We start from the raw sequence: 27,925 nt of genomic DNA on the forward strand, positions 1-27,925 counted from the left end.
AAAAGTGAACAAAGGTGTAATAAAATATAAAAAATTGGCAAGTAAAAAAATATCAAAAGTTTACCTAAAACTTATAATTACAAAAATATTAAAAGCAAACAAAAAATGAAAAAAATTTAAAAAGATGAGCAAACATGGAAAACAATTACTAAAAGTTAAAAAAAAATTAACAAGTAATTTTCAAACAAAACACAGCCGACTAAATTAACTTAGTATTAGTATGGGACCACACCTGAGGGGCCAACTTTCCGATAAAAAAAAAAAAAAACATAGAAAACAGTTCACGTGGGCCAAAGTTTCCGGTAACATACATTTAAAAATTTTAATATTCCGACGAAAGTTAGCTTTTTCATTTTTTTGAAGTAAATGTAAAAAAAAAATTAAAGGAAAAAATGCAAACAGCTTGAAATCAACTCGCTCTGCTTTTTCGTTAGCATCTCAATGAAATACTGGACATTTTCAATTTGAGTTGCGATAGACAGTGCTAAAGCAGTACTTAAACTGGATTTATTATGTAATGTACTTGAGTCACAGGAATTTACTTCCTTCCTGTACTCAAAGAAGATCAGTAAAGCTGTCTTCTTCCTTTTCCATACTGATCACCGACTCATCGCCACTGTGTCTAACACCCTTTATGTTTATTAAGTGGTCTTCCTGATGGCTATGGAGCTTTTATTCGACGACTAGGGCATACCAAATATTCTTACATCATTTGAAATCCAATCACATCCACACCGATATTTACTTACCCCCATTTATCAAGTCGACAAGACACATAAATCACCTGCTTTATCACATCCAATCACCACAAAAATATGTATTCCAGACCTAATAAATCAGAGCAACCCAAGTTTTACTTCGTTTTTTTTTTTTTTTGTGTTAACGAAATATCAGTGAATAGCTTATTAAAAAGCAATTAACTACTTTAATAATTGGTTAATTGCTTGAGTTCTAATCTACAGCCGAGTGGCCCAAAGACCCATAAATACATATCGTCGATGATACTGCAAAACGGTCTATGTCTATTAATACCCTTGACACCTCGATGGTCTCTTACTTGCACCGGAACGCATCTGCAAATCGTTACACCCTAATAAACGAATGACAAAACTGTCTACCTTTGCCTTATGAAGATGAACGATTGCCAGAAGCGATCAGATACAGATAATAGATGAATTAAGCACCAGAGGTAATAAGTGACATAGAACGTTTCGTAGTATCACCGACGATATACATATATATGTAGTATATATATGGACATGTGCGTATACAAATTATAAACACAGCGTAATCTGTCTAGTTTGACGTTTGACGAAGAAAAATAAAATAATGAAATATGGGACCTGTGGGAAGTTTGGTACATATGTTAGGCGTGATCGTAAAGTTTGCAGAATTTAAACTAATAAAAATATGTCTACTGATTAGAGTTGACGATAGCAGCTGTGAACTTTTTTTTTAAGTTGAGGGCAGGGCGTATGAGCAACATTCTGCAGAGTAAAATTCATCTGTGATTTTAATATTAATGCGCCAGATAAACCTTTAACAGCTGTGGCTAACGGCGCGAACGACTACAGAGACACAAATTACGATATTAATAGCCGATAGCGATAACATATCGATAAATTGTAATGATAAAGATGGATATAATGGCAAGGATGACTATACCGCCAAAGATAACTAAAAACCGCGATACTTACAATAACAATAACGATAAAAATACGATAACTAGGTACATATTGTGATGTTGTTAAAGATATTAGACTTTTTGACAATAGCGATAATAACATCAATAACAATAACAATAGCTAAAAATAGTACGGTACTACATAATATTGAGAATTATACTGAAAAATAGTCAAATATTCATGTTTCAGCTTTTTTTTTTTGAAATATTGAAAACTTGTTCTGGGGGTTTTTGATTTTTTTCTGAAATTCTGTTTTCATGTTTTTAATATACATAGATATAAGTATACACAAGTAGTTAATTTTTCTTTAGAATTTATGGAATATTTTATCAGTTTACTTTTTTAATTTACAATTTTTTTTAATACTTTTATTTTAGAGTTTTTTAAATTTTTTGTTTTATGAAGTTGAGCTACGATGTTTTATTTATTTAGTTTTAGTTTTAATATATTATTAATACTCATTTGTTATTTACTATTTGTTATTTGTTATTTATTATTTTGTTGTTTAGAAAAATGTCTTTATTTCATAGTTTCGTTTATTTGCTTTTATTGGTTTTAGATTATTTTAAGTTTTTTTTAATTTTTGGTTTGTTTTTTACGAATTTCATAAATTTTTTCTTAAATTTTGAGAAGTTTATTAATATTCGGACCTATTCTGTTGCCGTTGTCGTTTCTGTGTTGTTGCCGTTTTTATCGTTGCGGCGCTCCTAAATGTATTGTTTATTATATTGAAACGGCGCAGAGAACTTATCGACAATTGGTCCCCTTTCAGACACGTCAAGTCTTGCTTTCAAGTCTACTAGTTCGTTCGCGAAGGAGGTGAGAAGAGAGGGGAAGAGTACAGATACCTACGTACCGCCAATTCGTTTCAAGTTTTCTTATTCTCTTTTGATCTTTTCGTTGCTGCCCATTTAAAAAACCAACGACTTGAATTCAATAAAACTTGACGCGTGTGAAAGCAAAGAGAAAACACAAAAGAGAATGCGATGAAAATTGCTTTCAAGACTTGCCGTGTCTGAAAGGGGACTTGGTTAAATTTAGTTCTTAACAATGAGATAACGAATGTTTCTATGTCGTTACTATCTTTATTTCAACATAGGGAGCATCGATATATTCCGATAAATGTCGATAACGCCAGCGTTGATGCTAGATTGTCGTTTTTATTTCGCTTTAAAACGACAACACAAACAGGAATAGGCCCAATTATTATTTTTTTTTTTACCAAATTAGAAAATATAACTTCAATAGTGTTTTATTAAGTTTATTTGAACAAATCGAGTAAAAGGCCTGAAATTTTAAGAAAAAGCTTCTGCTCAGATTTTATGCATACGGCCCATTATCTTTTCCGAGTTCTTTATTTAATTTAATGAAGAGTTCTGAATTTTTTTGCTCTAAACTTTATTCTATCTTTTTAATACTTTTGAAAAATGAAGTACTTTTATAAATTTTTATTTTTAAGAATTTAGAGCATACGAATATTTTCCCCATGTTTTTCAGACATTTCATTTCTTGCAGCCTAAATTGTTGGACTTTTTTTTTGTATAGTATTAAAAATACTCAAATTTTGTTTTAAAAATCTTGTACAGTTTGAATTTTTTGATCTTTTTCAGTTTTTCAATTTTTTAAAACTATTTTATTTAATTGTTTGTTTATTTTAATGTTATTTTTAATTATTTTGTTATTTTTTTTATTTTTATTTTTATTTCTTTTACTTTTTTATTTTTTTCAATTACCTGTATACAATGAAATAAATCATGAAAGTAGCTTTGTAATACATTGTTTAAAATCTTAACATGTTGATGATTTTAATTAAATAGGAGGCTCGAAAATTTTTCTTCAAACTTTGTACTTACAATTTTCATTTAATTTAATTTTTCTCGATTTTTACTTTTATTTTATTTTTCTAGTTTTATTTTTAAATTCTTTCAGATTTCATATAAAGTATGTATCTGTATTTATGTTCATTAATTTTTTGATATTTTTTTTTTTAAACTTAGCATTGTGATATTTTTAATTAAACACGAGTATTAAAAATATTTTCATCTAACTTTGTTCGTATTTTTTTTTTGTTTTAATATATTTATTTAATTTTGAATTTTATTTTATTGTTTTATTTATTTTTTTAAAATTTTTTTTTTAATTTTCATATAAAAGGGCTGTTTTTCGAGGTTTTTTCAAAAATATAATAATAAAATTATATTTACAAGTCGCTTTTTATGATGCATTTTTATTATATCCATTCTACAATTCTCTCGGACATTATAAAACATATTTCGCAACCAATTGCTATTTTTTTCCTACTGAGTGGACTTTGCTGGGTGATTTGGTTGTTTTTTTTTTTGGCTGCTTGGCATTCCTAGAAGTCTTGCTATTCTATTGTTCCCAGTTGTTGTTGTTGGTAAAGTACACACCCGGCTGTTTGTTATTCGGAATGTAAACAAACTCAAAAACATTTAAGTAACGGTAATCACGAGCACAAACATTATCATCAGCATGGTTTGCTTGTCTTTTTTTTTTAGCTCGGGCGTTTGCTTATAGCTAGAACAAATACAGTGGTAGGCACTCGAAGTGTTACCAGTTAGACCACATTCGTGCAGCATGTGAAGCCTTCCCGGACATACACGATGTTATTGTCCAGGCTGAAGATGGTTACAGTGAACAAGTAATACACTTTTCTTAAAATTCAAAAGTTTTTATGGTGAACTGATGTTTTTAAATAAAAAAAATTTGACAAAATTATAGGATTTTTAAATGATAACACTTGCGAGTGCCTACCCCTGCCTATTAATTTTTTTTATGTTCTTAATTGGAAATTATTTCTTGCTCCCTTAATGGCTAGAGTATACTTCATACGCGGGTGCCTGCTTGAGTGTAGCGTGTGGAGGGGGTGGGTGTTTTATGAGAACATACTTGGCCCATAAAGCGCTGCTGATAATGCGCGCTCACCACACAAGCACTTCAAAAGTAATACTCAAGCGCTTACCATGCACTTCAATGGCAAACTGGAATGTGTTTTCTTGTTTGATTTTAATTTGATTTTCTTTTATTTTTTTTCAATATTACTGCTTATAGAAGATATAGATATTTGGCTCTGTTGCCGCTTTAAAATATAATTTGAGAACCGAACGGCGGCAGTTAGCGCGCTATATTCCTTCAAGTGACATGTGCGCGTTTACTATCAAACGCTTTTATAGCGAATGTCTGAAATAGAAAGTTTAAAATTTAGAACTGATCGCGACAAAATATATACGCATCGTCAGCTTCAAATGATTTTTATGCATAAATAATGAAAAAATATTAAAAAAAAAATAAACTTAATTTCTCAACCGTACTTCCGTTTTTTCCAACGTTCGTTAACTTTCTCCGCCACGTGAAAATCCTTTGCTATGTTCTACTTTTTGTATTCCAAACTTTTCAACACCTTGAAATCATCGAATCGCGCTCCTAATTATCATCGTTATTATCATCGAAATTATCATCATGCTAAAGAGCTTAAGAGCGAAGGCCATCATCGTCAGGAGCAGCAGCAGCAAAAGGATTGTGTCAGCAGCGTAATGTCGCCGCGCCGCTGGATTTTATTGCTCATCTTTTACATAGCGTATTTGATGTTCGGCGCCAGCATCTACTATCACATAGAGCATGGCCTCGAGAAGCAAAATCGTGCAACAGAGCTGCGTGAACGTATTGAAATGAATGGTGAGTAAAATACATACTTACAAATTTAGAATTTAGCATATTTTTTATTTATTTATTTTTTTTTTTGAAATCTTAAATAAGAAAATGTCAACTGGGTAGTCCATTAGCAAATTAAGCCATGTGAAATAGTTTTCTCATTTTTTTTCAATTTTTCTTCTCACATTTAAAATATTGACAGGGCATCACTGAAAGTATTCTCTTTGGAAGAAAATGTGCATCAACTAGTTTCTCATTGTTCACCTTGTGCATCGTCCACTTTATCTTCCGAATAATTTACTTCTTCAGCTTTAAATGCTAAATATTTTAATATTGTTTTTAAATTTTGATTTATGCCAATTTGCAGGTAGTGAAAGAATTGTACTTTTTCGAGGTGAGTTGTAATAAATTAAATTTTTGGTGCATATAAATTTGTATTCCACAATTAGTTCATGGCATTAAATATTTGTAAGTGGACTACTCAAAAATTTTCCGGCACCAAATATATCTTGCAAAAATTTGTGCGTTGTTTTAGAAGAGAATTAGAGAATCAGATCTCACCTTAGGGGTGAACATTTTTTCCATAACCTTCAGCAAACTGCTCATAGGTAGCGCATGGAGTCAGGCTATCGTATAAGCAAAGACATGGGGCTCGTATAAAACCCTAAAAGAGCGCACAAGCTGTTTGGTAAACCCCGACTCGACGTTACCAGGCTAAGAGCGATTCTGACCGAGCATCGACTAACTAATCCAACCTAGCCTCTGAAGCATGTAGATCCAGTTTAGTTTCCATGTGGTATAATTCATTAGGCCTGACGGGCATAATTCATTTTAAAAAGTGAAATTAGGCCGCAATCAAAAAATGAATTGGGATATGTGCGGTTATTTGTACAATGGTTTTGTGGTGGGTGCGGACGGGTAGGGAGTTTGGCGCCTTAAACCCCACCCGTTAGAAAGAGCATAATCCAAACTTCAAGAAAAGTTGCTCTTCCGCTCTTTACCCCTCTACAGACCTCTCGCGACCCACTTGGAAATGGGGTGAAATTAGCATTTTGACAGATGAAATGTAAACTCGGGTTACACCATCAACAGTAGAGATGGGCACGGGAATAAATATTTAATCCCGATCCCGCCCATCCCGAAATTAAATGTTCAAGTCCCCAACCCGCCTGCGTACGCATATTGTAAACTTTTAATTTTTCACTGACTTCCATAGGCCGATGTCCAATCTAAAAGGCGATATGCCGCAATCAAGCGCACTTGTCGCTACTTTATGTAGATTGATCGCATATGTATTTTGTTTACAATTTAATAAGAGTCAGCTTCTTACCTCATATCTTAGGTATTAGCTTCAACAATGTAGATTAAGTTGGGTTAGGTTGTTATTTGGTAGTCGATAGAAAATTTCCGTAGCGAGTATACCAAGGGCATCGATCCACTGAGGGAGCTGCCACTTAAAAAACGATTGCCTCTTAACTTGATAATAGGATCGAGCAGGAAGCCAGCCTTAAGTTTGACCTCTCCTCACACCGACTATAGAGCGATAACCACTATCACATGCTTTAGCACAAGTGTTGCCAGATTTATAAGAAATATACATATTGCATCATGTTGGCTATAACTACTTAGTAGTAGACAAATACATATGTATGTATGTACATATTTATATAAGTACATATCTATCCTACATTTGTCTGGGTTTTAATAAAAATTTNCATATGTATATAAGTACATATCTATCCTACATTTGTCTGGGTTTTAATAAAAATTTACGCGTGCATTTTACGATTAAATGCTAATTACTGATATAAATAAAATAATTAATGCATTGCTGTTTACACAAAATATTCACGCTCCATTTTCTCACCATGAAGCATGAATAGCTAAAAGGTAAATTCACATAACTGACAGTTGTGATGTCACTTAGGCAGAACTACTAAAAAAAGAATAACTTAATCGAATAACTTGAATAAAATGCGCAAAAGTCGAATAGACGGATCGTGATTACTACTAAAGCAAATTGCGCTATGAAAGTTTTGCATTCTTTTTATAAGTTTACTTTGTTTGATAAAATTTACACATCGTTAAAAGGTTTTTTCATTTTAATAAGTCGTGCGCAATTTCTTGACAAGCCGTAACACTTTGGCGTTAAGTACCGCAATTTAATTTGATTATTGTACATACAAGTAATTATCGAAATTTCGATTCATAGTCAGCTGCTCAAATGCACATCACTGTCACGCATCCAACCGCCTGTATGGTGTGACTATCGAATTCCGATTTTATTAGCGTGGCATTTTCGAGTGGTGTTAATTTTATACGCTAACCAACTAAATATTTACACATAAAAGTTGTCTGCATAATTGACTTAAGCAAAAGAGAACATAGACGCTAGCGGCAATATTTGATTTATTTAGTTTTTTTTAGTTAAATTTTTCTATAACAAGTTTTTGTCTGCAAAGAGAAATTTATAAAATATGTAAAGTGGCGATAAAGAAGATATTTTTAGGAACTGCTTACGCATTTGGCACATGCAAAATTTTTCTAAAAAAAATTTGACTCATCAAAGAGTGAAGATTTGTATAGACATGCAATTAAATTAAAGCTTTGAAGATACGGGGTTGGAAATTCAGGCTCCAACAAAAAAAAAAAAGAAAACAGTGATATGAAAAGTTAGCAATGAAATAAATGTATAGAGAAAGGAAGGCAATAAATGAAAAATAAGTATATTGAAAATAAATAAAATTTTATTGAAATAAAATGACCTGAAGCGATAAATAATATAAAATGAAATAGAATAAAGTGAAAAGAAAAAAATCACAGCGAATTGAAACTATGTAAATGAAATTACATAAAATGAAATGAAGTGAGGCGCAGCGCAATGGAATGGAAAAAGTAATTTTTAGCGAAAACAAACCGACTTCAATTCTCATATAAATATATATATATATATCAGGATCTAATGATCGGATCTAAACCAGATTAGTATGGGACCACCTCTGAGACACTACCGATGCAAAAAGAATTATCAAAATCGGTTGGCGTGGTCCAAAGTTATGGGGTAACATACATAAGAAAAAAAATATTCCGACGAACTGATAATCTCCTCCTTTTTTGGAAGTCGGTTAATAAAAGGGAACGGTTGTGTTGTGCAAAAAAACTTATTTTTACTTGCTTTTTTGCTCTTTAGAGAATGATAGAAAAATTTTAATAATTCAAGATTTCTTGGATTTCGAGAAATTTTTCGGGATTTTTGGTATGGTTTTTTATATAATTTTTTCGGGATAATGATATACATGAATGAAACCGAGTATTTTGTCGAGATTTTTCGTGTTTTAATACGAAGTTTTCGGCCTTAAAATTATTTTATTTTTTTATTTTTTTAAGGAAATGATAGTTTACGGTTCTAAAAAGATTGACTTTTATTATTTTGAGCAAGAAAAGTTTACAATTTTTACTCTTGGTTTTTTTGGAGTAATAAAAAAATAAAATTAATTATTATTCGCAGGTTTTCGAGACTTTCGGATTTTTTTTTGCATATTTTCAGAATATTTCGTTATTTTTGTTTGCGCTTTTCGTATTTTTTTTATAAAATTTTGTAATTTTTTCTAAAGGTCTCGGTATTTTTTCGTTAGTTTTCGGCAATTTTCTGGAAATTTTAGGGTTGAAGGCATTTCAAGGTCTTTTCAGATTTTTTCAGGAATTTGCAATATTTTTCCAAGAATTTTCTGTATTTTGCTACAATGTTCAGCCTGACCAGAAGATTTAAATATCAAGTTAATTTCTTTTTTGTGAATCCCCGAAAAATAAATAGCAAGAATAACCAGATGTTTTCTGCACAAAAAATATCAACAAATATCTTCTTAAAAAGATAATCGTGTGTTTATATAAAATGTTTACTTGGGTACAGCCTATACCCACATGTTTCCAATCTATTTTAATTTTTCTTTCTTAAAAACTGATATTTCTAATTTTTATCTAATATTTTATGTGTTTTTTTTTTAATTAGAACCACTCCTAATACCAACTCACATTCCTTTAAAACTCCACACTCAATATACTCATGAATGAAAGCCTTCATTCATACTTACAAACAAAGCTTAATGGCAATAAAAAAAAAATCGTATACAAACATTGATCTTGAAAAGTATCGCTGCCTATTTAGGGGGTGTAGGTTATCTGAATGTAACTAATCCATACTCGTTTCCAAGTACAATAGTGAATAGGTATGTATGTACATATTTACACCATCACAGCCATTCAACGCGCATACTAGTACTCATAAAATATCTTCCGTAAACGAACGTTATTGCCGGTGCACAGGAATTAATTTGTATGATAAACACGCCTACGATCGGTTCATTTGCCTTTGTTTTCCGTTTATTTATTTGCTTTTGTGGTTTGAAATTTAGTCGAGCGACTAAACTAGCCAGCGTGAATTAAGCGCAAATGCCCGATGAACCAAATACGCGCTAAAAAGACAAATCTAAGGAAAAACAAAAACAAAAAATAAACGGACAATTGCTGCGCCGACTCGTCGGTGTAATAGCTACCATGTAGGAAAAAGTGAAAGTAGCTAAGGAAATTTTAGGTTGAGTGCCAGTACTATTTCACCAGTTGGCGACGACTTACTTGTCTTTCCACAATCTTACCTTCTATGCTCGCTCAACTGACACGAAAATAATAGCCTGAGGCTAACCAAAGCGTCTCCGATGGTCATCGAAGAACTCGGAGTAACGTCAATGGTACTTTATTTAGCAAGCTCGACAGCTTTGCAGTTACCTCAAATCTTATTCTTACCTGATAAAGTTTGAACGAATTGTCATACAACTTGAGAGTGTGCTGATTGGCTATCAGAAAAATAGTACTCGGAAAATCTGAATTTGTGCATGTTATAGAGTTCCGGGTACAAAATACCTCCTCCAATCATTCCGTCAAACGTCAAACCTTCTAACAAAGGAAAGGTTTAACTTGAAACAAGGAGATGGGTATGAAGAAAGATCCGCTTAGAGTTTACGAGCATACGCACTAATCCGTATTATCAACGAAGAAGTTAAAGTTGCTACGAATTTTTGAATGCCCACAGATTAAAGGGCATTTATGACCTAAGGCTATAAGACACAAAGTGATGGAAGATAGGACGGTAAGTTATTGATCATGCGATGTTGTTGACAAGTACGGGTTGCCAAGTTACAAGGGTCCGATTTTTTTGCTTTTACTGCACGCGAAGATTTTCAATTAATCATAACTTTTATCATAGTTAGGCGATTTTAAAATAATATCAGTGTTTTTTAAAGCGTTTCAACAATTTTTTCGATAATCTTATTGATTTTTGTATAAAAAATTAGTCTACCTATTTTTTCAATTTTAATTTAGATTTTGTTTTTAAAGAATATTCTAAATTATTAATTTATTTATTTTCATTTAGTAATAAATTTTACCGATAAAAAAGTGATATTGAGCACATGTTATAGGTTAGTACTATCGCGAGGAACTGCATTTTAAATTTAGAACTGGTTCCGAACTGTCGGAAAGTAGCTAGAGCATATTAAACTAAGTATCATTTAGTACTTCCTTTGAATTAATGGGATTTAATGCAAGTTTATTGGTATTAGTTCTGATAAATATAGTATTCGTTCAGAATTTAAAAAATTTTAAATTTTAGTACTAATATGAAAACCATTTTAGTACTTGTTCGAAGTTCTTGAAAAGATATTACTTCCGAACTGTCAAAGAGAGTGCAATTCATTTACTTTCAGTGCCAATAGTACTAAAAATGTAGCACATGTTTGCATATGTATGCCCAGAATGTTTCAAAGTGTCGAAAAGATGCGAAGAACACATTCAATTCCGTTTAAATTAGTTTTTGCTTCCAATTATTGACGGAAAAACAACTAGTTGTAAGCACTAAAAAATTATTACTTCTTCACAACTCTCATAAATAACTCATATAGAACTGCCAAAAAATTATGAATTTAGCATTGCGTCCAAACTATCAAAAAAAGAAAAGTTTCGTTCTATGAGTATTAAAACATTTATTATTTTTTTAGAACTCTGCAGAAGAACTCGTATTAATCGTATGTGGAGCATATAACAATCCCTTATATTTAGTACTTATTCCAAAAGAGCGGAAAAATTTAAATTTAGTACTTATTTTAGACTCCATAATGAAATGTGTTTTTGGCTTAAAAATTGTTTGTTAGTACTTGCTAAATATAGAAAGAAAATATTTAGTACTAAAAGTACAAACAAATTCAGAACATATTTGGAATTATTATGTGAGCTGATATCAAACTGTCAAAAAAGTGCCTATTTAGCATTACTCCAAACGATAAAAAATAATGGATTTATAGTACTAATAGTACTAAAAATTATAGCACGAGTTTGGAACTCGCAACAAGAACTGGGCTGTATGTATGCGAAGTGTATAGTCTCTTGTACATACAAATATACTTCTTCGAAATTCTGAACGGAAGAAACTACATTTAGTACTAAAACTTTAAGTATGTACTTGTTTGGAAATCCCATAAGAATAAGAAGAATTGTTAATAAACGGCTAGAAAGGTGTGTAGAGCGTATAAAATATAATTAAATGCCCCGGAGTATAGAAAATTTAATATTAAAAAATAAGTACTAACAAATTTAGTACTTGTTTAGAATTCTTCTAAAAGGGCTAGTGCTATTCCAAAACAATGGAAAACAATGGAACTTTAGTATTAAAAGTTATAATAACTTAAGTACTTTATCGAAACTTTCGAAAAGTCCTGCCGTGAAGTACTATTGCCACTTTTCAGAAAACTTCCTTGTTGATTTTATGGTTTCTAACATTAGTTTAGAATTGGTTAAATTTCCTAGAGGGCCGGTCGCCTCTGAACGCATACCAATGTAAAGACATTGCTCGGGAAAAGCCAATGCACACAGTAGGTTCTACTATGTAAACAATTCTGTGTGCAGTAATGCTCACTTTCCGCTTTTTCGGCCTGTGTGCATGTTCATGTGCGGGCGGAAGTATCAATGTTGTTGTTGGCTCGTGTGCGCGGCAATCAAAGCTCAGACAGACGGTTTATCTCATTCTCCCTTACACTATTTGCCTTGTAGTACTAAAGAAATACTAGCTTTTTATTTGTTGGTTGGCTAGCCTCTGTGCATTGTCTTTGATCTAAATGCTCTATTATACCCATTAATGATTGTCAAAAAGCAGGTAATTGTAGTCGCCGTGATTCAAGTGACGTCCACTGATTGATGAATGTATTTCGGAAGTAGCGGCTTTTAAAATGTCACGGCCAATGTCGGTGGCACAGTGACAGTGACATGATTTTTAATTACGTGTAATTGATTTGTAAAAAAAGATTAGAGTGGATTTTTCGGCTTTGAAGCTACGCTTTTAATGCTTGATTGCACTCTCTGTAATACACAATTTTTACTTTCATCAACGTATCAGCCGAATCAGCGCTGATTTTTTATTTTAATTAAATTAATTAATTTTGTTCGAAAATTGACAGCTGATTCGATCGGTAATTCGATCGCTCCTTTGTACACGTGAATTTACGACCGTGTTTATGTAAACATATGCATTTGTATATGTGTATGTATGTAAGTATGTAGATACATTAGGATGCCTCACCAAAAAAAGTTGCGGTTTTGCACCGGAATTATAATGTGTATTCTATTTTCAGACTTTCATCAAAATATTTCGGAAAAAATAGTAAAATTTACCCCCCAAAAATTGCATTTTCATTCCGTAAAAAAATTTTTAAAATTTTTATGCAGAATTTTAAGCTCAAATTCTTCTATAATCGGAGGTGATATTTAAAAAAAATATTTTTTTTTTAATATAAAAACCCGATTTTTGTAGGCGTATTCAAAACGTAAATCTTGATATTTCTCCGAAATATTTTGTTGGCATCCTTCAAATATGGTAAATTTTAGAATTATGTTGAAAAAACAGTAGCAGTTTATTTTTGTATGGAGAGTGATGCACTCTAATGTGTACACATTAGGGTGCTTTTTTTTTGCGACAATTTTTTTTTTTCGGTCCCATCGTGAAATATTGTTGGAAATACCCAAAAAAAAATTCCCTGAAAGTTTGAGCCCTTAATATTAATTTTAAGTACTCGGCCAAGGCGTGTGAAGATTTTCCATTTAAAATACACGGGAACTTTGATTTTTTTTTTTTAAATTTCTATAGCTCAGCGGCATTTAATGGTATCACCTTGTCCAAAATGGGGATTTTCTCAGCATTAAATGCTCTACAAAAGTGCCCACTGCGGCGAAGTCGTAACTCACACCGGCGAGGTAGTACGGGCCACTAAACCTGATTTTTTCATGAAATTTACGTTTTTTCGCATTTATCTCGTAAATGACAAGAGCTATAGAAAAAATGTAAATGAGAAACTTGTAGGAAATTTTATTTCCTACAAAAAAGCTCATTAGCGCTTAATCGCTAACTTCAATACTGCTTGAGATATTTCAATTTAAAGTTTATGAAGTTTCAAATTTTTATCAAAAATCACGTAAAAATATAAAAAAAATTATTTATATTTTTTACCCTTTCATCTTTAAAAAAAAGGTAATTAGTTAAAAAAGTAGTGATAAATAATAAAAGAACAATATTTTTTATAATTTTACGTGATTTTTGATAAAAATTTAAAACTTCATAAACTTAAAATTGAAATATCTCAAGCAGTATTGAAGTTAGCGATTAAGCGCTAATGAGCTTTTTTGTAGGAAATAAAATTTCCTACAAGTTTCTCATTTACATTTTTTCTATAGCTCTTGTCATTTACGAGATAAATGCGAAAAAACGTAAATTTCATGAAAAAATCAGGTTTAGTGGCCCGTACTACCTCGCCGGTGTGAGTTACGACTTCGCCGCAGTGGGCACTTTTGTAGAGCATTTAATGCTGAGAAAATCCCCATTTTGGACAAGGTGATACCATTAAATGCCGCTGAACTATAGAAATTTAAAAAAAAAAAATCAAAGTTCCCGTGTATTTTAAATGGAAAATCTTCACACGCCTTGGCCGAGTACTTAAAATTAATATTAAGGGCTCAAACTTTTAGGGATTTTTTTTTTGGGTATTTCCAACAAAAATTCACGATGGGACCGAAAAAAAAAAATAGTCGCAAAAAAAAAAACCCTAGTACACATATATGTATATTTGCATACCGACATGCCGTATGAAGCTCCTATTTTAAGTACTCGCATACATATTTTATTGACATTTACAATTACTTAATGGCGCTTTAATTTTCCATTTAGTTATTCAACTGCCTGCCCCTGTCTGTCATTAAGATAAGATTTGTTTTTACTTATCAGTTACATTTACGTTAATGCAATCAAAATAAAATGCTTCAGTTGCAATAAAACAAGCAAAGGAAATTAAAAATAATGTGATTTTGTGTGAAATGTAATATTTAAGTTGTTGTTTGTTTATATTTTTTGTTTGTTAGTAACCTTTTGTAAAGTATGTACTTGCAAAACCTTTCGAGTTTCTTTGAAAAGCAAAATTTGACCTTGTTGCACAATTTGTATGAAAGGGATTGGAATATTTTTATCAGCTGCAGATTAATCAAATACATATGCACAAATATATATATAAAAGTATGATAGGTAGGGCTCGGAGTATCCGTATATTCGGATATCCGTTCGCATATTCCTGTATACGGTTAAGATCCGGATATCCGGTTAATATCCGTTCTCTTTTGTTATCCGGATATCCGGTTAATATACGGATATCCGCGGGGCTCGGTGGAGCTTGGTGGAGCTTAACCAGCACGGAAGGAGCCTTGCAACACGGCAGAAAGAGAGGAAACTTCGATAGAATGATGATACATAGAAAGCTGCTAACCGGAACTACCTACAACATTACTACTTATGATTTTTCATACTTTGACAAATGACCTTAGTCTGAAGTATTTTTCAACCAAGTATGGAATCATACTGTATCAGTCATCAGAAAAATCAGAAAAAATAAAAAATAAAAATGTTGAACTTCGTTCGATTCATTTATAGTTCCTTTCATATTACAGAAATTTTTATTAAGCTTAATGTTAACCTTACTTTAAGTCTTCGTCTTCGTCTTCATATTCGTACTCGTTTTCGTATTCCTATTAATCTCCCATATCGCCTTCGTGTTCGATTTCATATTGGTATTTGCCTTCGTATTCGTCTTCGCCTCTGTATTCTTCTTCGGATCGTTTTGTGTTCGCATTAATCGTCAAATTCACCCTAGTCGTTGCATTTTTCTTAGTATTGATCTCCGCATTCGTCATCGTATTTGAATTCGTCCTCGTTCTCGTATTCGTCTTCGTATTTATCGTCATATTCGTCTTCATCGTCGTATTCTTCTTCGGATCCATCTTCGTCGTCGTCTTCGTCTTCATCGTGTTATTTAACTCCTTCATTCGTCTACGCCTTTGTATTCGTAGTTGTGTTCGTGTTAGTCCCCGCATTCAAAAACAACAATTCGAAGCAAAACAAAACAAGGAAAACAATATATTGTCAACATACCAAGTATAACTCAAATTGCACCTTTCAACGACGATAACAGTACACAAAACGCACAATTTATAAATGGCGATTGCACTCGTAATTTTCAAATAAATTCTGAAACCATAAAAACTCGTCTTCTACAGCAAAATGCCTATCCAATACTGGGTTTGGTTTTAAAATCGAGCTAGTAGAACCGCCAAACGAAGGCGGACAAAATTTATGTTAGTCTATTAGTATATACAGTGGCGGAAAAAATAGGAACCGGACATTGTTAAGTTTTGGCTCCTTTGCTTTATTTAATGTTTATTATTTTTTGATTTAAGTATAGATTACTCTCTAACAAAAACCATGTTAGTCTGAATTTCAGACTTTAAACAAAAGGTAGGAAAATTCGATAAAATGTCATCAAAATTTCAAACTTTTTAATCAGAATTAAAAAAAAAAAATTTGGTACGTAGTTTTGAACCAATTGAATTTTAGTACAACAAAGTGCAAGTCTGAAGTAGCTAGGAGTTATAGTTAATTTTTGGCAAATTTTTCGCTGACGGTGTCACGCATGTTCTTCCATACAAGTATATCGAATTTTTTTTTTTTTATATAAAGAAAAACGCACAGCACCGTCAGCAAAAAAAAAATTACTTCAAACTTGCACTTTAAAGGTCTGTATAACTGCATACCTAGAATTTTAAATTTGAATAAAAAGTTAGTATTTTTAATGAACATTTTTTGAAATTCGTCAAATTTTTTTCGTCTGAAATTTTGACTTACAGACCACCACCGCAGATGTCTTACGAGTATCACTTTGCTCCGCACTTTATTGGCACTAAATATCTGTTTACCTAATTTACAAACATTTTTTTCCTCTTCCGATGGCACGAAGGTCATAGTGCTTACGCAATCGCATAAATAAGTCGTGCTTGCTACCTTCGTCAGCTGCACTCTTCCTGCTTATGTATGGAAATCTTTAAAAATCTTACATTTTCAACCAATTTACACAGATAAACGCCCACAATTTTCATAATTTACACACAATTCCTGGTCATTTATGCGCACAAGGTTGGAGAGACGAAGAAAATTTACGTTAATAACCTGAAATTGCAACTAATTTAGGCAAATGTTCAACTTATGCAAACCAATCGGCAGGGATGTGAGTCCAATGAGATTTAAAGATTTGTTGCTAGCGACTTTACTCACAGTTGGTTGTCAAGTGTGTTGTTGGAAAATGCAATGCAACAGAAAACTGAGCAGCGATGCAATTGTATGCGTTCCTTTGCAAGTATAGTCGACGCTTGCTTTGTTGGGGGTCATTAACTACTTTGATTTGTTGCAAATCTCAAGTTGTGGGGTTGTTGTTGAAAAGTACCTAAATATGTACATATGTAAAAATTGTTGATCTGATTTTTGTCACCCTCTCAAAAACTATTGTGATACCGCAGTGGTAGTTTTCCATTTTCTACAGCAAGCTTACTCAATAAACGAAAGATTGTNTTATGGCATACCAATGCAACAGAAAACTGAGCAGCGATGCAATTGTATGCGTTCCTTTGCAAGTATAGTCGACGCTTGCTTTGTTGGGGGTCATTAACTACTTTGATTTGTTGCAAATCTCAAGTTGTGGGGTTGTTGTTGAAAAGTACCTGAATATGTATGTGTGTAGGTATATGTACATATGTAAAAATTGTTGATCTGATTTTTGTCACCTTCTCAAAAACTATTGTGATACCGCAGTGGTAGTTTTCCATTTTCTACAGCAAGCTTACTCAATAAACGAAAGATTGTATTTAGTTGTTTTTGAAAGACATTTTCCTACACAACAAATATCCACTCGTATAAAAAGATCAGTCAACTATCTTACAAAGCATTGAATTACTGCTTACATAAGCGTTATNGTATCCTACACAACAAATATCCACTCGTATAAAAAGTTCAGTCAACTATCTTACAAAGCATTGAATTACTGCTTACATAAGCGTTATTGTGCTCGAATGTAGTAAAAATAAACTATTTAAATTAATTTGATTATTTAATTAGTGGGTTATTTTCTTGTTAGTCGTTTCAAATTTAAATAGCGTCGCTATTTCATATAAGGTCCAATTCAAAAAAGTAGATACATATATTTTTGTATAGGATATACTTACATATATACTTATTTGATGGTCCACTTTAGCTTCATCAGGTCACCATTGTGCTGAGCTCCAGAAGAAAGACAGGCTTTTAAGTTTTCATATAAGGTCGGCTAGCAATTCAGAAACAAAACAAAACACAGTTCATTGGCTTTCTCCCACCTCGCTAATTTCTAGTAGTTTCAGTAGAATTATCTACCCTTTCAGTGGCTGTTGTCGTAACTGCATAAAAATTCCCCAAATGGCATTTCAGGATTGTCCTGGGTTTCGTTATGGTTAAATAGACACCACTGTCTTGAGAACGGGGCGTTTTAGTATCAAAAGATCCAGTTTTTAGGGCGTCCTAGCTTAGATATTGAAAGCGGAAATCGAAATAAATTTATCGTTTAGTGATCTGAGAACACAAATCGATGAAACCGGCATTACGATAATGAGGTCTTCAGATAGTTTTTTGTCAAGGCTGAATCGTAAAAAACGCGGTAGCTTGTTTGCGATGGCACAACGCTCCAGGAAGCTTTTGATTCCTCCGCGAACATTAAGATATTCCATAGCACTTTGGTAATATATGTAGATTAATTTCACGAATTTCTAATTCCTATAGGCTTAAGATCGTCAAGATTACCAAAGAAATGTCTTGCCAGCGCTTGGAGCAAAAGTACGGTAAGCACGAGGACCAATGACAGGGTTCATTTAGGAAGGCCTTTCCGTTTTCTCTAAATTCCGTCAGGTTCCCGTTGAAGCCACTGCAGGGAATACCTAAACTCGCTGCTTGGCTGATCGCCTGTATCCGGTTTAAGCAAAATATCAATAGTTAATGAATCTCCAGATAGACAGATTTACTATTTAGGCAGTTACTCATGACATCGGGTTAGAATTTAGTGACATCTCCGAATCCATAAAAAACGCTCGTTTATTAACCAGGTTACACTGCGAAGCTTTCGACTGGCAGCAGGCTGACCTCCTTGCCTTTGAAGAAAACAATGTGGACATCATTTTATAAGACGTACATATGTTGGTAAAGTTGGAAATATTTTCTTCCTGTCTGCTGCAAAAGATCTCTAGTTTAGGGACATATTTATTTATATTGCACGATGCTGTTTTAATGGATATCGGGTCTAAAGTGCTATAGAGACATATTTTCACGTTTTGGATTTCAAAACACAATAACTTGAACTTGGACTCTGGATTTCTGATGATGATTAAATATGTATATCTAGCAATGCATTTATAAGTGTATACAATAAAATTGATTTATGTAAAGATTGTTTATTTTTTGTGTGTGTTTTAGAATACCTCGTTGGTGAGCTAGACGGCAAGAATGAAAGCACGATCAATGAGATACTTGAAAATATATCGGATTATTGTGGCAAACAAGTTACCAACTTAACAGCGGATGAATTTGAACCACCCTATACATGGACATTTTATCATGCGCTGTTCTTTGCCTTTACTGTCTGTTCGACAGTGGGTTATGGCAATATTTATCCTACCACATTTGCGGGCCGCTTAATAATGATATTTTACTCAATCATCGGTATACCGGTGAATGGAATACTCTTTGCGGGGCTGGGTGATTACTTTGGCAGAACGGTGAGTGGAATTAAGTATTAAACGCTTGAATTTAAAAATATGAACATGAATTAAAAACTTGACAAAAAGTTTTAGTAACATAAGAACTGGATATATTTTTGGGTGGTAAAAAAACTGGATATAAATTTTAGTTACATAATTGAAAAACTGGACATAATTTTATTTTATTTTAAAACATGACAATTTTTGGTTACTTAAAAAAAAGAAGAGTTTTTTGGCAACGTACATTTTTGTAATCAAAATTTATGTCCAGACATTAATTTTTGGTAATTGAAAACTTGACAACTATGTTTGATAACTTAAAAAGTGGACATATTTTTTGGTAATTTAAAAAGTGGGTATACATTTTTGGCAATTCAAATTTATTTTCAGATTTTAAATAACCAAAAATGTATATCGAATTTTTATATAACCAAAATTTGTGTGCAGTTTTTAAATGACAAAGCATCCATGCACATTTATTAGCTTAGCAAAAATTTTTGAGGACCAAAATTTAGTTTTTAAATTACTAAGATTGTATGCTAATTTTTTAAACCAGCAGACTGGTATGTCGAATTTTAAGTAACCAAATGTATGTTCAGCTTTTTCAACTGTCAAAAATGTATGCGCAATTTTTGGATGATCAAAATTGTATGCCAAGTTTTTAAATAAAAAAAAATAGAGCTCAGTGGGTAGACTGCTGGCTATGGCGGCTGTGGTCGTTGTATCGAATCCCAGTCAAAGAAGTCTGATGAGGAGATGTGGTGATCTCCGAACTTGCAGCTATAACTCCTACCAAAATGTAAATTGTGGTTTTTCACGAAAATTTTCATTAAAAATGGCCTTGAGGCTCAAAAAAATTGTTGAATTATGCCAAACTTTTACCTTCATGCTATCAATGGAAAAATGGTAAATTTCATTTATGTTGTAAATTTCTTTGCAGTTCGAAATGATTTACCGTCGCTATAAGAGTTATAAAATGTCACGCGATAAACATTATGTGCCACCGCAGTTGGGCTTAGTCACCGCCATACTTATTGCCCTAATACCAGGCATTGCTATTTTCATACTCCTGCCAGCGCTTGTGTTTACATACTTCGAGGAATGGTCCTATTCCATTTCGATTTATTTTGCCTATGTAACTACAACAACCATTGGTTTTGGTGATTATGTGCCGACTTTTGGTGCAGATCAGGTAAGTAAGATGTCTAATATCAAAACAACATTTCTGTACTAATTTTTTTTTTAATATTTTTCTTTTCAGCCTAGCAAATTCGGCGGCTGGTTTGTGGTCTATGAGATATTTGTCATATTCTGGTTTATATTCGCCTTAGGCTATTTGGTTATGATTATGGGCTTTATAACGAGGTAATTTTTTTCTTTAAAATATTCGCAAATTTTTCCATGTATGTGTGTTTAGATATAATTATGTGTTTTGCTTGTTTTGTGAAGCTAATCGAATTGCATACAATATGTGAAATGTCCTACTAACCCATAATCGAATACTAACTCATAATCGAATACTAATCATAACATACATATACAAAGTATACAGTGCTGGGCGTTTATATTAGGAAAAGGATAAAAAGCTAACATTTAAATTTGCCGTTGAATCTGAAAATTAACGAAAATCCCCAAAAGTCCCCAATAAAACACGAAAAGTCCCGAAATATCCCGAAAGATGGCGAGTTGTTCCATGGTTTTAATTTACCTAAGAAAACAAGACGGAAATTTCCGATTTTTCTCGATTCCTCTTTCACTTTTTTGTCCTTTCCCTTTCTTTCCGTCTTCTGCATCCAACTTCAACATGTAACGCCCTGTCAAAAATGAAAATTCCATTTGCTCGGCGCTAGCGCCGCGTTATTGTGGAATGCTCCATACAAATTGTACAGGCATGAGGATTTTTGACAGTTGTTTGGCGCTTGACGCGCCAATTTAGGGACGGCAGTAAATTTTTCGATATATTTAGACACAACAGGCAGATGGCCGATTTAGCAGCGCACATATACGACTAAATACCTATCCTGATCGAAATCGATCGACATACCGCTTTTTAATCCCCTTTGACAGTCTGTTTTGGTAACAGGTCATGACTTAAAGATCTATCATCCGCAGAGCCTTGAAGCAGATGCCAATGTCCGAGAGTGATCGGAGAACTTTGCGTACCACTAAATTCCATGCAAAGAGNAGCCGATTTAGCAGCGCACATATACGACTAAATACCTATCCTGATCGAAATCGATCGACATACCGCTTTTTAATCCCCTTCGACAGTCTGTTTTGTAAACAGGTCATGATTTAAAGATCTATCATCCGCAGAGCCTTGAAGCAGATGCCAATATCCGAGAGTGATCGGAGAACTTTGCGTACCACTAAATTCCATGCAAAGAGGATAGGATAGAAAGGAGGATAGGAGAACTTACGTTTTTCTCTGTTTACGCTTCAACGACTCTGATCTGAAATAGCGTTGCTATCAACTAGATATGGTTGTTGACTGTACATTTCTTTTCTCGAATATCAAAGGCTCCCTTTATGATAACAAAACACAGAGCACTGTTTCACCGCATTCGAAAGCAGTTTGCATATCCCAAATCAGCTGATATAAACTCCATATTATAGAACAGTGTATGTAATTGAACCTCTCTGCACAATACATATGCGAGCTGTTCTGGATGCTCGCTTCAGAGTATTCATCTTCATGTTATTGTCTATAATCTTATTTAATGCTATTAGCGCAAAGAATATTCTTACCAAGGCCTGAAAGATTTTGTTAGCGAGTAGGATCTTCTGCCAATCCCTTTTCCACAACTCTGAAACAAATGATAAAGTTCCTCATGATCTCCATGAAGTTGAATGGTTGAAGTTATCGAAAGAACCGAACGCCTACCAGGCCAGTTACAAACCGGTCTAATCTCTCTGGTTTCCGGCTTCTGTTCTACGGTCGGTAGTTGATCAGCTTGAATGAGAGAAATTTTGAAAAAAGTATTGCTCAAAACTATAGGCGCATAGTGATTAATTTATGGTGAAAATGGCTAACTAATATGTGTAATATATAATGTGATTTATTCTGAAGCTGGATCACTATCGGCGTTGGTGATGGATTACGGTACAGTGATTGTTTGGTTGTTAATGTTTTTATTTTACAAGGGGACTCAATAGGGGGAGAATAGTATTTTTATGATTTGCGAAAGGGTTTGCTAATTATTTTTTATAACTATTATTATTATCATTATTATTACTATTATTATTAATAGTTTTTATATGTATGTACTTGTGAATAACATTTAATGGCACGTGAAGCATTGCTATTACAAAAAATTATGTCCACATAAAAATAAATGCTTATTTTACTTGCACACCCAACATAAATTTGATAAATTGTTTACAGAGGTTTACAAAGTAAGAAGCTAAGACGTTTAGAACAACAACTCTCCACAAATATAAAAACAACACAAAATCGTATTTGGACGGGAGTTACGAAAGACGTGGGACACTTGCGAAGGATTTTGAATGAGCTGTATATAATGAGAGTGAAGGTAAAGAAATTGCTATAAATTTATTAAAAATTTTATAAATAAATATTATGTGTAGTATGTAGCTGTAATAATTTAGGAATGAAGGATGTGGTAAGAAGATATATTACCATAATACTGTTTTCACGTAGCGAAGCAAAAATACCAACATTCCATATTTGCGTAATCGGTCAAAAATGAATTAAGAAAATTTCATTGAAATCAAATAAAAATTTTAGTGCGCTCATACTTAAAACAAAACTATGTTTATGAAATATTAAAAAAATATATATATATTTTGTATCATCTATTTACTCTAATGCTCACTAGATGTTTTAAAAAGTATAAAAAATGGTAAGCTCAGCGATTATAAAGAGGTAATAACAAGTTTGGAAACTTTTTCTAAAAAGACGATAAGCTTAAAATCAATCTTCAGTTAATATGTTTAAGTTATATTTGAGGGGTTCTACACAAACTTTGTAAAACATAAAAAAGTACATTTAGTTACACTTAACTTGACACTGAATTAACCCCATCAATACTAAAGGGATTTACAAATTAACAAACAATTGCAAAAATTTAAAAAACACAAAATTAACAAAAAAATAATAAACTACAAAAAAATTCTTTGGAAAAAATTAGGTTTTTATTATTTTCGAAAATTTCACATTGTTGTATTTGTGTGCCACAATTACTAAGCGGGTTGAATTTTTGTTTAATAAAACACAGCAATTTAAGGCGATTTTTGTTCTTTTTTAATTTTTTATAGTTATTTTTCTAAAATAATCAATAATATTGGCCGCAAGAAAATTGCTGTAAGTATGGGATGAGATAACAGCGGGCAGCATTATTTTGTGTTAGTTATAATTTAATAAAAATATTAATAATCTTTAAAAAAACTTTAATTTTTTTTAGATCTGGATTTCCTAATATCTGATTTTAAAGATTTAAATGCAATTAATGCTTAAACTTATTTAAATAAAAAATCTTTTTAATTCATAAATTTAAAACTTTTTTAAGGTTCATAGGAAAAGCTTAAAAATAATATTTTTTCGATTTATGTTGGCGTTTCTCTTGCATAAAAAATATGTTTTCAGGTGGAAAATTTTCGAATTTTTGAATGTGAAAATATAATTTTATTTGAAGTTTTTTAAATCAAACTAAATGATACAAGTTGATTAATATTATTTCCTTATCATAGTTTATTAAGTAGATTTTAATTTTTAAAACTTCCTAATTTTTTTTAGATGATATTTTTTGTACAATGTAGCATTTTAGGTGTAAAGTTGTTACGTAGTAATCTACCATGCGTTTTGTTGCTTTTCCAATAACACCCAAAATGCTACACATCGTGAGCTCCCCTACTACATTTCATATTCTAACTTTAAAAAATTAAATTTTAGTGTTTCTCCATCTATGGAATTTTTAAATAAAAATTTTTTTATAATAAACTATTAATTTTCTCGCGAGTTCCTAATAGTTTTCAGAACTTCAATGAATCGAATTATCGAATTCTGAAACAGACATTTTTTTCCTAAGCCATGGTATTTTTAATTAAAAGGAAGTATTGCCGATTGTAACATTGTTAATATTTTCGAAATTTCAACTTATTGACAAAGTAAAAAATTTGAAAATTTTTCTTTAAATTTCTTAATTTTAAATTTTTTTCGTAATTTTTATAAAATAAAATTTTTTACTATGGGTATTTTGTAAAAAAATGCACTTAACGCTTAGAAGAATTTAACTTTATGCAACTGATTTTTCTGTTTTCTCAAATAATTGCTTACATATGTATGCATGTATATGTTTTTATGATATATTTTTTTCTAAATAAGTTTTATTCAAAAATGTCGATGTTAATATTCTCTTTTTATCAACCCCAATATATTTCTTTCATTCTCTGTATTCTCCTCTCCTCCTTCGCCCAAAGCCTGTTTACACCGAACCGGATACAAGTCAGCAGCTGTATCGCTCCAACTCCGCCCCAGAGCTAACCATGTATCGCGCCGAACCGCCACCGGAGTTCCCACGCAAGCGGGCATTCTCCGAGAGCTACGATGTGGTCGAGGCACGCGGCATGCTCGAACCTGTGCACGCTTCTTCTGATACAGAGCTGGACAAGTTAGACAAACAGAAGTCCTTCCAAGACGCCGACGCGTTCCTGCAGACCTCGGAACTATTAGCCAAGGTGGTCAATGCGCTGGGCGCCGTACGCGTACCACCGCAGGAGGAAGACGATGCCAGCATTTTTGGTGGTTACCATGGATTCTCTGATTCGCAAATACTCGCCAGTGAGTGGTCTTATCCGAGCGCTAACGACATTCCTAAACCACGCGGACGTGCAAACTCTGACTACAACTTCGAGCCGCCATGGCGTCAACGTCGCCCCACTGCACTGCCCAATGAATGGACCTGGAGCGGCGACAATGACCGCATACAAGAGGCCATCAACAGCCGCTACAAGCAAGGTGACAGCGAGGATTTGTATCGCTCCAGTTTTGGTCTACCGCCACGCGATTACGTTGTGAACATGGAAGAGGAGGAGCCACAGAAGTCGCGCGTCAAAAAGTTCTCTATGCCAGATGGCCTGCGCAAGTTGTTCCCCTCGAAGAAACGCTCCTCGCAGGAGCGCATAACGGCGCAAGATCCTAGCACGGATATATCAATGCCAAATGGCTCGCGCCGCTTTTCGATTAGAAGCGTACCAGAGTCGGCACGTCGTACACCACCGCTGGATTACTACAGCACGGTGGCGGCGGATACGCAACCACCCTACTACGCCAATGGCAAGCCTGTGCTGCCTGCACTACCAGTCAGTTATCCTTCGGATAGCAGTCTAACCGCAAAACAACCAGCCGGCGCGCTGAATGGTGGTGGTGGGCGCAAGCGGCGTGAATCCATATTCACGCAAAACCCGGCTTCGGGCGCACGCCGTGGCAGTCTGTTCCCCACCTCGAATGCCGCCGGACTCACCCAACGCCGCAGCAGCTTCTTTAGCACCGCTGGACCACAGTCGCGGCGCGGCAGTCTGTTCCCGGCCAATGGCGGACGCGGCGCCGGTGGCAACGATCGCCGCCCCAGCCTTTTCTCGGTCGCCTCAGAAGAGGAGCGTGAAGTGTTGGAGAATACGACAATTGCTGATTTGATACGCGCGCTAGAGGCAATGCATACAGCGACCGTGTTGGAGGAAACCGCCGATAGTCCACCCGTTATAACAGCAAACGACATGGGTGGCATCTTCGGCAGTGAGAATAAGAAACGCAAAGTGGGCAACGCTGGCCTCGATCTGCCTGACGTGCCACCACTGTTCTCCCTATTGGGTGGCGACAACAAGCGCGCCATGAACGCGGCTGCCGCAAACCGTATGTACGCGCGTCGTTCCACTGTCGTCGGAGCGCTGCCCATCTCCTCATTCAACAACACACCCTCGGGCTCGACCACCGGCCTCGCACAGTCCTCGGGTCCAACCAGCGTTCTCACGCGCCGCCGCAAGTCATCAGCTGTACAACAAATTCCCGAGCCACCACCCAGCTACAGTGAGCGCGACACCAATGCGCCACCAAATGGTGGCAACGCCTCAACGCCAAGTAACAAGTTCAAGCGCCGCTTCAGCGTGCGTCCAACCGCGTTGCAAATACCGCCCGGCAAAGCGCCGCCACCAGGCGCGAATGTGAATAGCGCGCTACCACAACAAACTATACCGACCGCACCCGCGCTGTCGCCAGCTTCTTCTCAAAGTGTACTGCAACGTCGTCTATCGCTGCGTCCCTCGCCGCTGGCACGCGAACTCAATATATCAACAACACCATCGTCGACCAGCAGTTCAGGCGATCCGAGTCCAACCAGCCCGACGGGCAGTGCTGGCACAGTGTCGAGCACTACGCGCCTGCTGTCCAGCAGCACCTCAGCGACCGCATCACCGGTTGTCCCCACCGGCGCTGCGGCGCGCCCGCCCACAACGGGTAGCACACACTCGCCGCTCTCACGAATTGTGCAGATTACGCAGGCGCAGCGGAAGAGCAGCAAGCCTGAAGGATTTCCGCTAGAGCGCACATCAAAGCCAGATGAATCCTAGTGATGCGGGACGAAGCGTTGAAGCTTTGTATTTAATTTAAAGGACTAGGATAAGTTGAAAAGTGCCTATTTATGTACATACGATGATAACTCCTTGGTTGTGCGCTTGTCAGCCGCACTGTCTGAGGAGTGCAACCTCGAACGGTATGCCATAGGATTGCCACAGTTTCTGTTTGAGTCAACTGACATTATTAGTGTTATTTATGTCCTCAGCTATATTTTATACATAAACTTGAACTTTTCAATCTAATTTATTGGAAATTATTAGCCCGTATGTAGTCACTGAGGGGGTCTAGTGAACCAAGTGTGCTATACTTTAAACGAAAAATGAACTTTTGAAGCATTCCAACCTAGTATAATTAAAAATTATTAGCACTTAGGTGGTCACCGAAGGGTTCATAGGACCAAGTGCGCTGATTTTAAGCATTTTAATCTAGTCTAGTATAAATTATTAACCCTTAAGTGTCTACCCAAAGGCACATTGTTGCAGGTGCCTTAAATTTTAAACAGAAAAATTCTTTATATTTTGGAACATTCCGTCTTAAATTAGTAAAAATAATAAAAACTTAGTTCGTAGCTAATTGCTATATTAGACCAAGTGTACCACATTTTAAATGAAAAAAGACCTTGTTAAAGCATTCTAGCCTTAAAAATTATTAACGCTTAGGTGACCACTTAGGGGCCTAAGGGCGCAAGCTCTACCAAAGTGCTACTACCCGAAATTGCCAAAAAATAATTATTGTGATAAGTTTAGTATTAACATAAAGCAATAAATAATAAATTTTAAATTATAAC

At 34.3% G+C, this 27,925-nt stretch overlaps 1 protein-coding gene across 2 annotated transcripts; it reads left to right on the forward strand.

Annotated features, from left to right (window-relative positions):
- Positions 1-355: 355 nt before the first annotated feature.
- Ork1 (open rectifier K[+] channel 1) lies at positions 356-27,918 on the forward strand. 2 transcript variants are annotated; one of them, XM_017624675.1, is made up of 7 exons: positions 356-368; positions 5,175-5,381; positions 19,264-19,565; positions 20,488-20,739; positions 20,809-20,912; positions 22,933-23,080; positions 24,987-27,918. In XM_017624675.1, the coding sequence occupies exons 2-7, from the start codon at positions 5,240-5,242 to the stop codon at positions 27,129-27,131; spliced, it is 3,093 nt and encodes a 1,030-aa protein (XP_017480164.1). In that variant the 5' UTR covers positions 356-368; positions 5,175-5,239; the 3' UTR covers positions 27,132-27,918. The 2 variants fall into 2 exon arrangements, with proteins under 2 accessions (XP_017480164.1, XP_017480163.1); XM_017624674.1 differs by lacking the exon at positions 356-368 and having other exon boundaries at positions 5,086-5,381.
- The last annotated feature ends 7 nt before the right edge of the window (positions 27,919-27,925 follow it).

Source organism: Rhagoletis zephyria, unplaced genomic scaffold (assembly GCF_001687245.7).
Source record: "Rhagoletis zephyria isolate East Lansing unplaced genomic scaffold, Rhagoletis_zephyria_1.1 Rzeph_scaffold_03734, whole genome shotgun sequence".
In the NCBI taxonomy this organism is placed as follows: Eukaryota; Metazoa; Arthropoda; class Insecta; order Diptera; family Tephritidae; genus Rhagoletis; species Rhagoletis zephyria.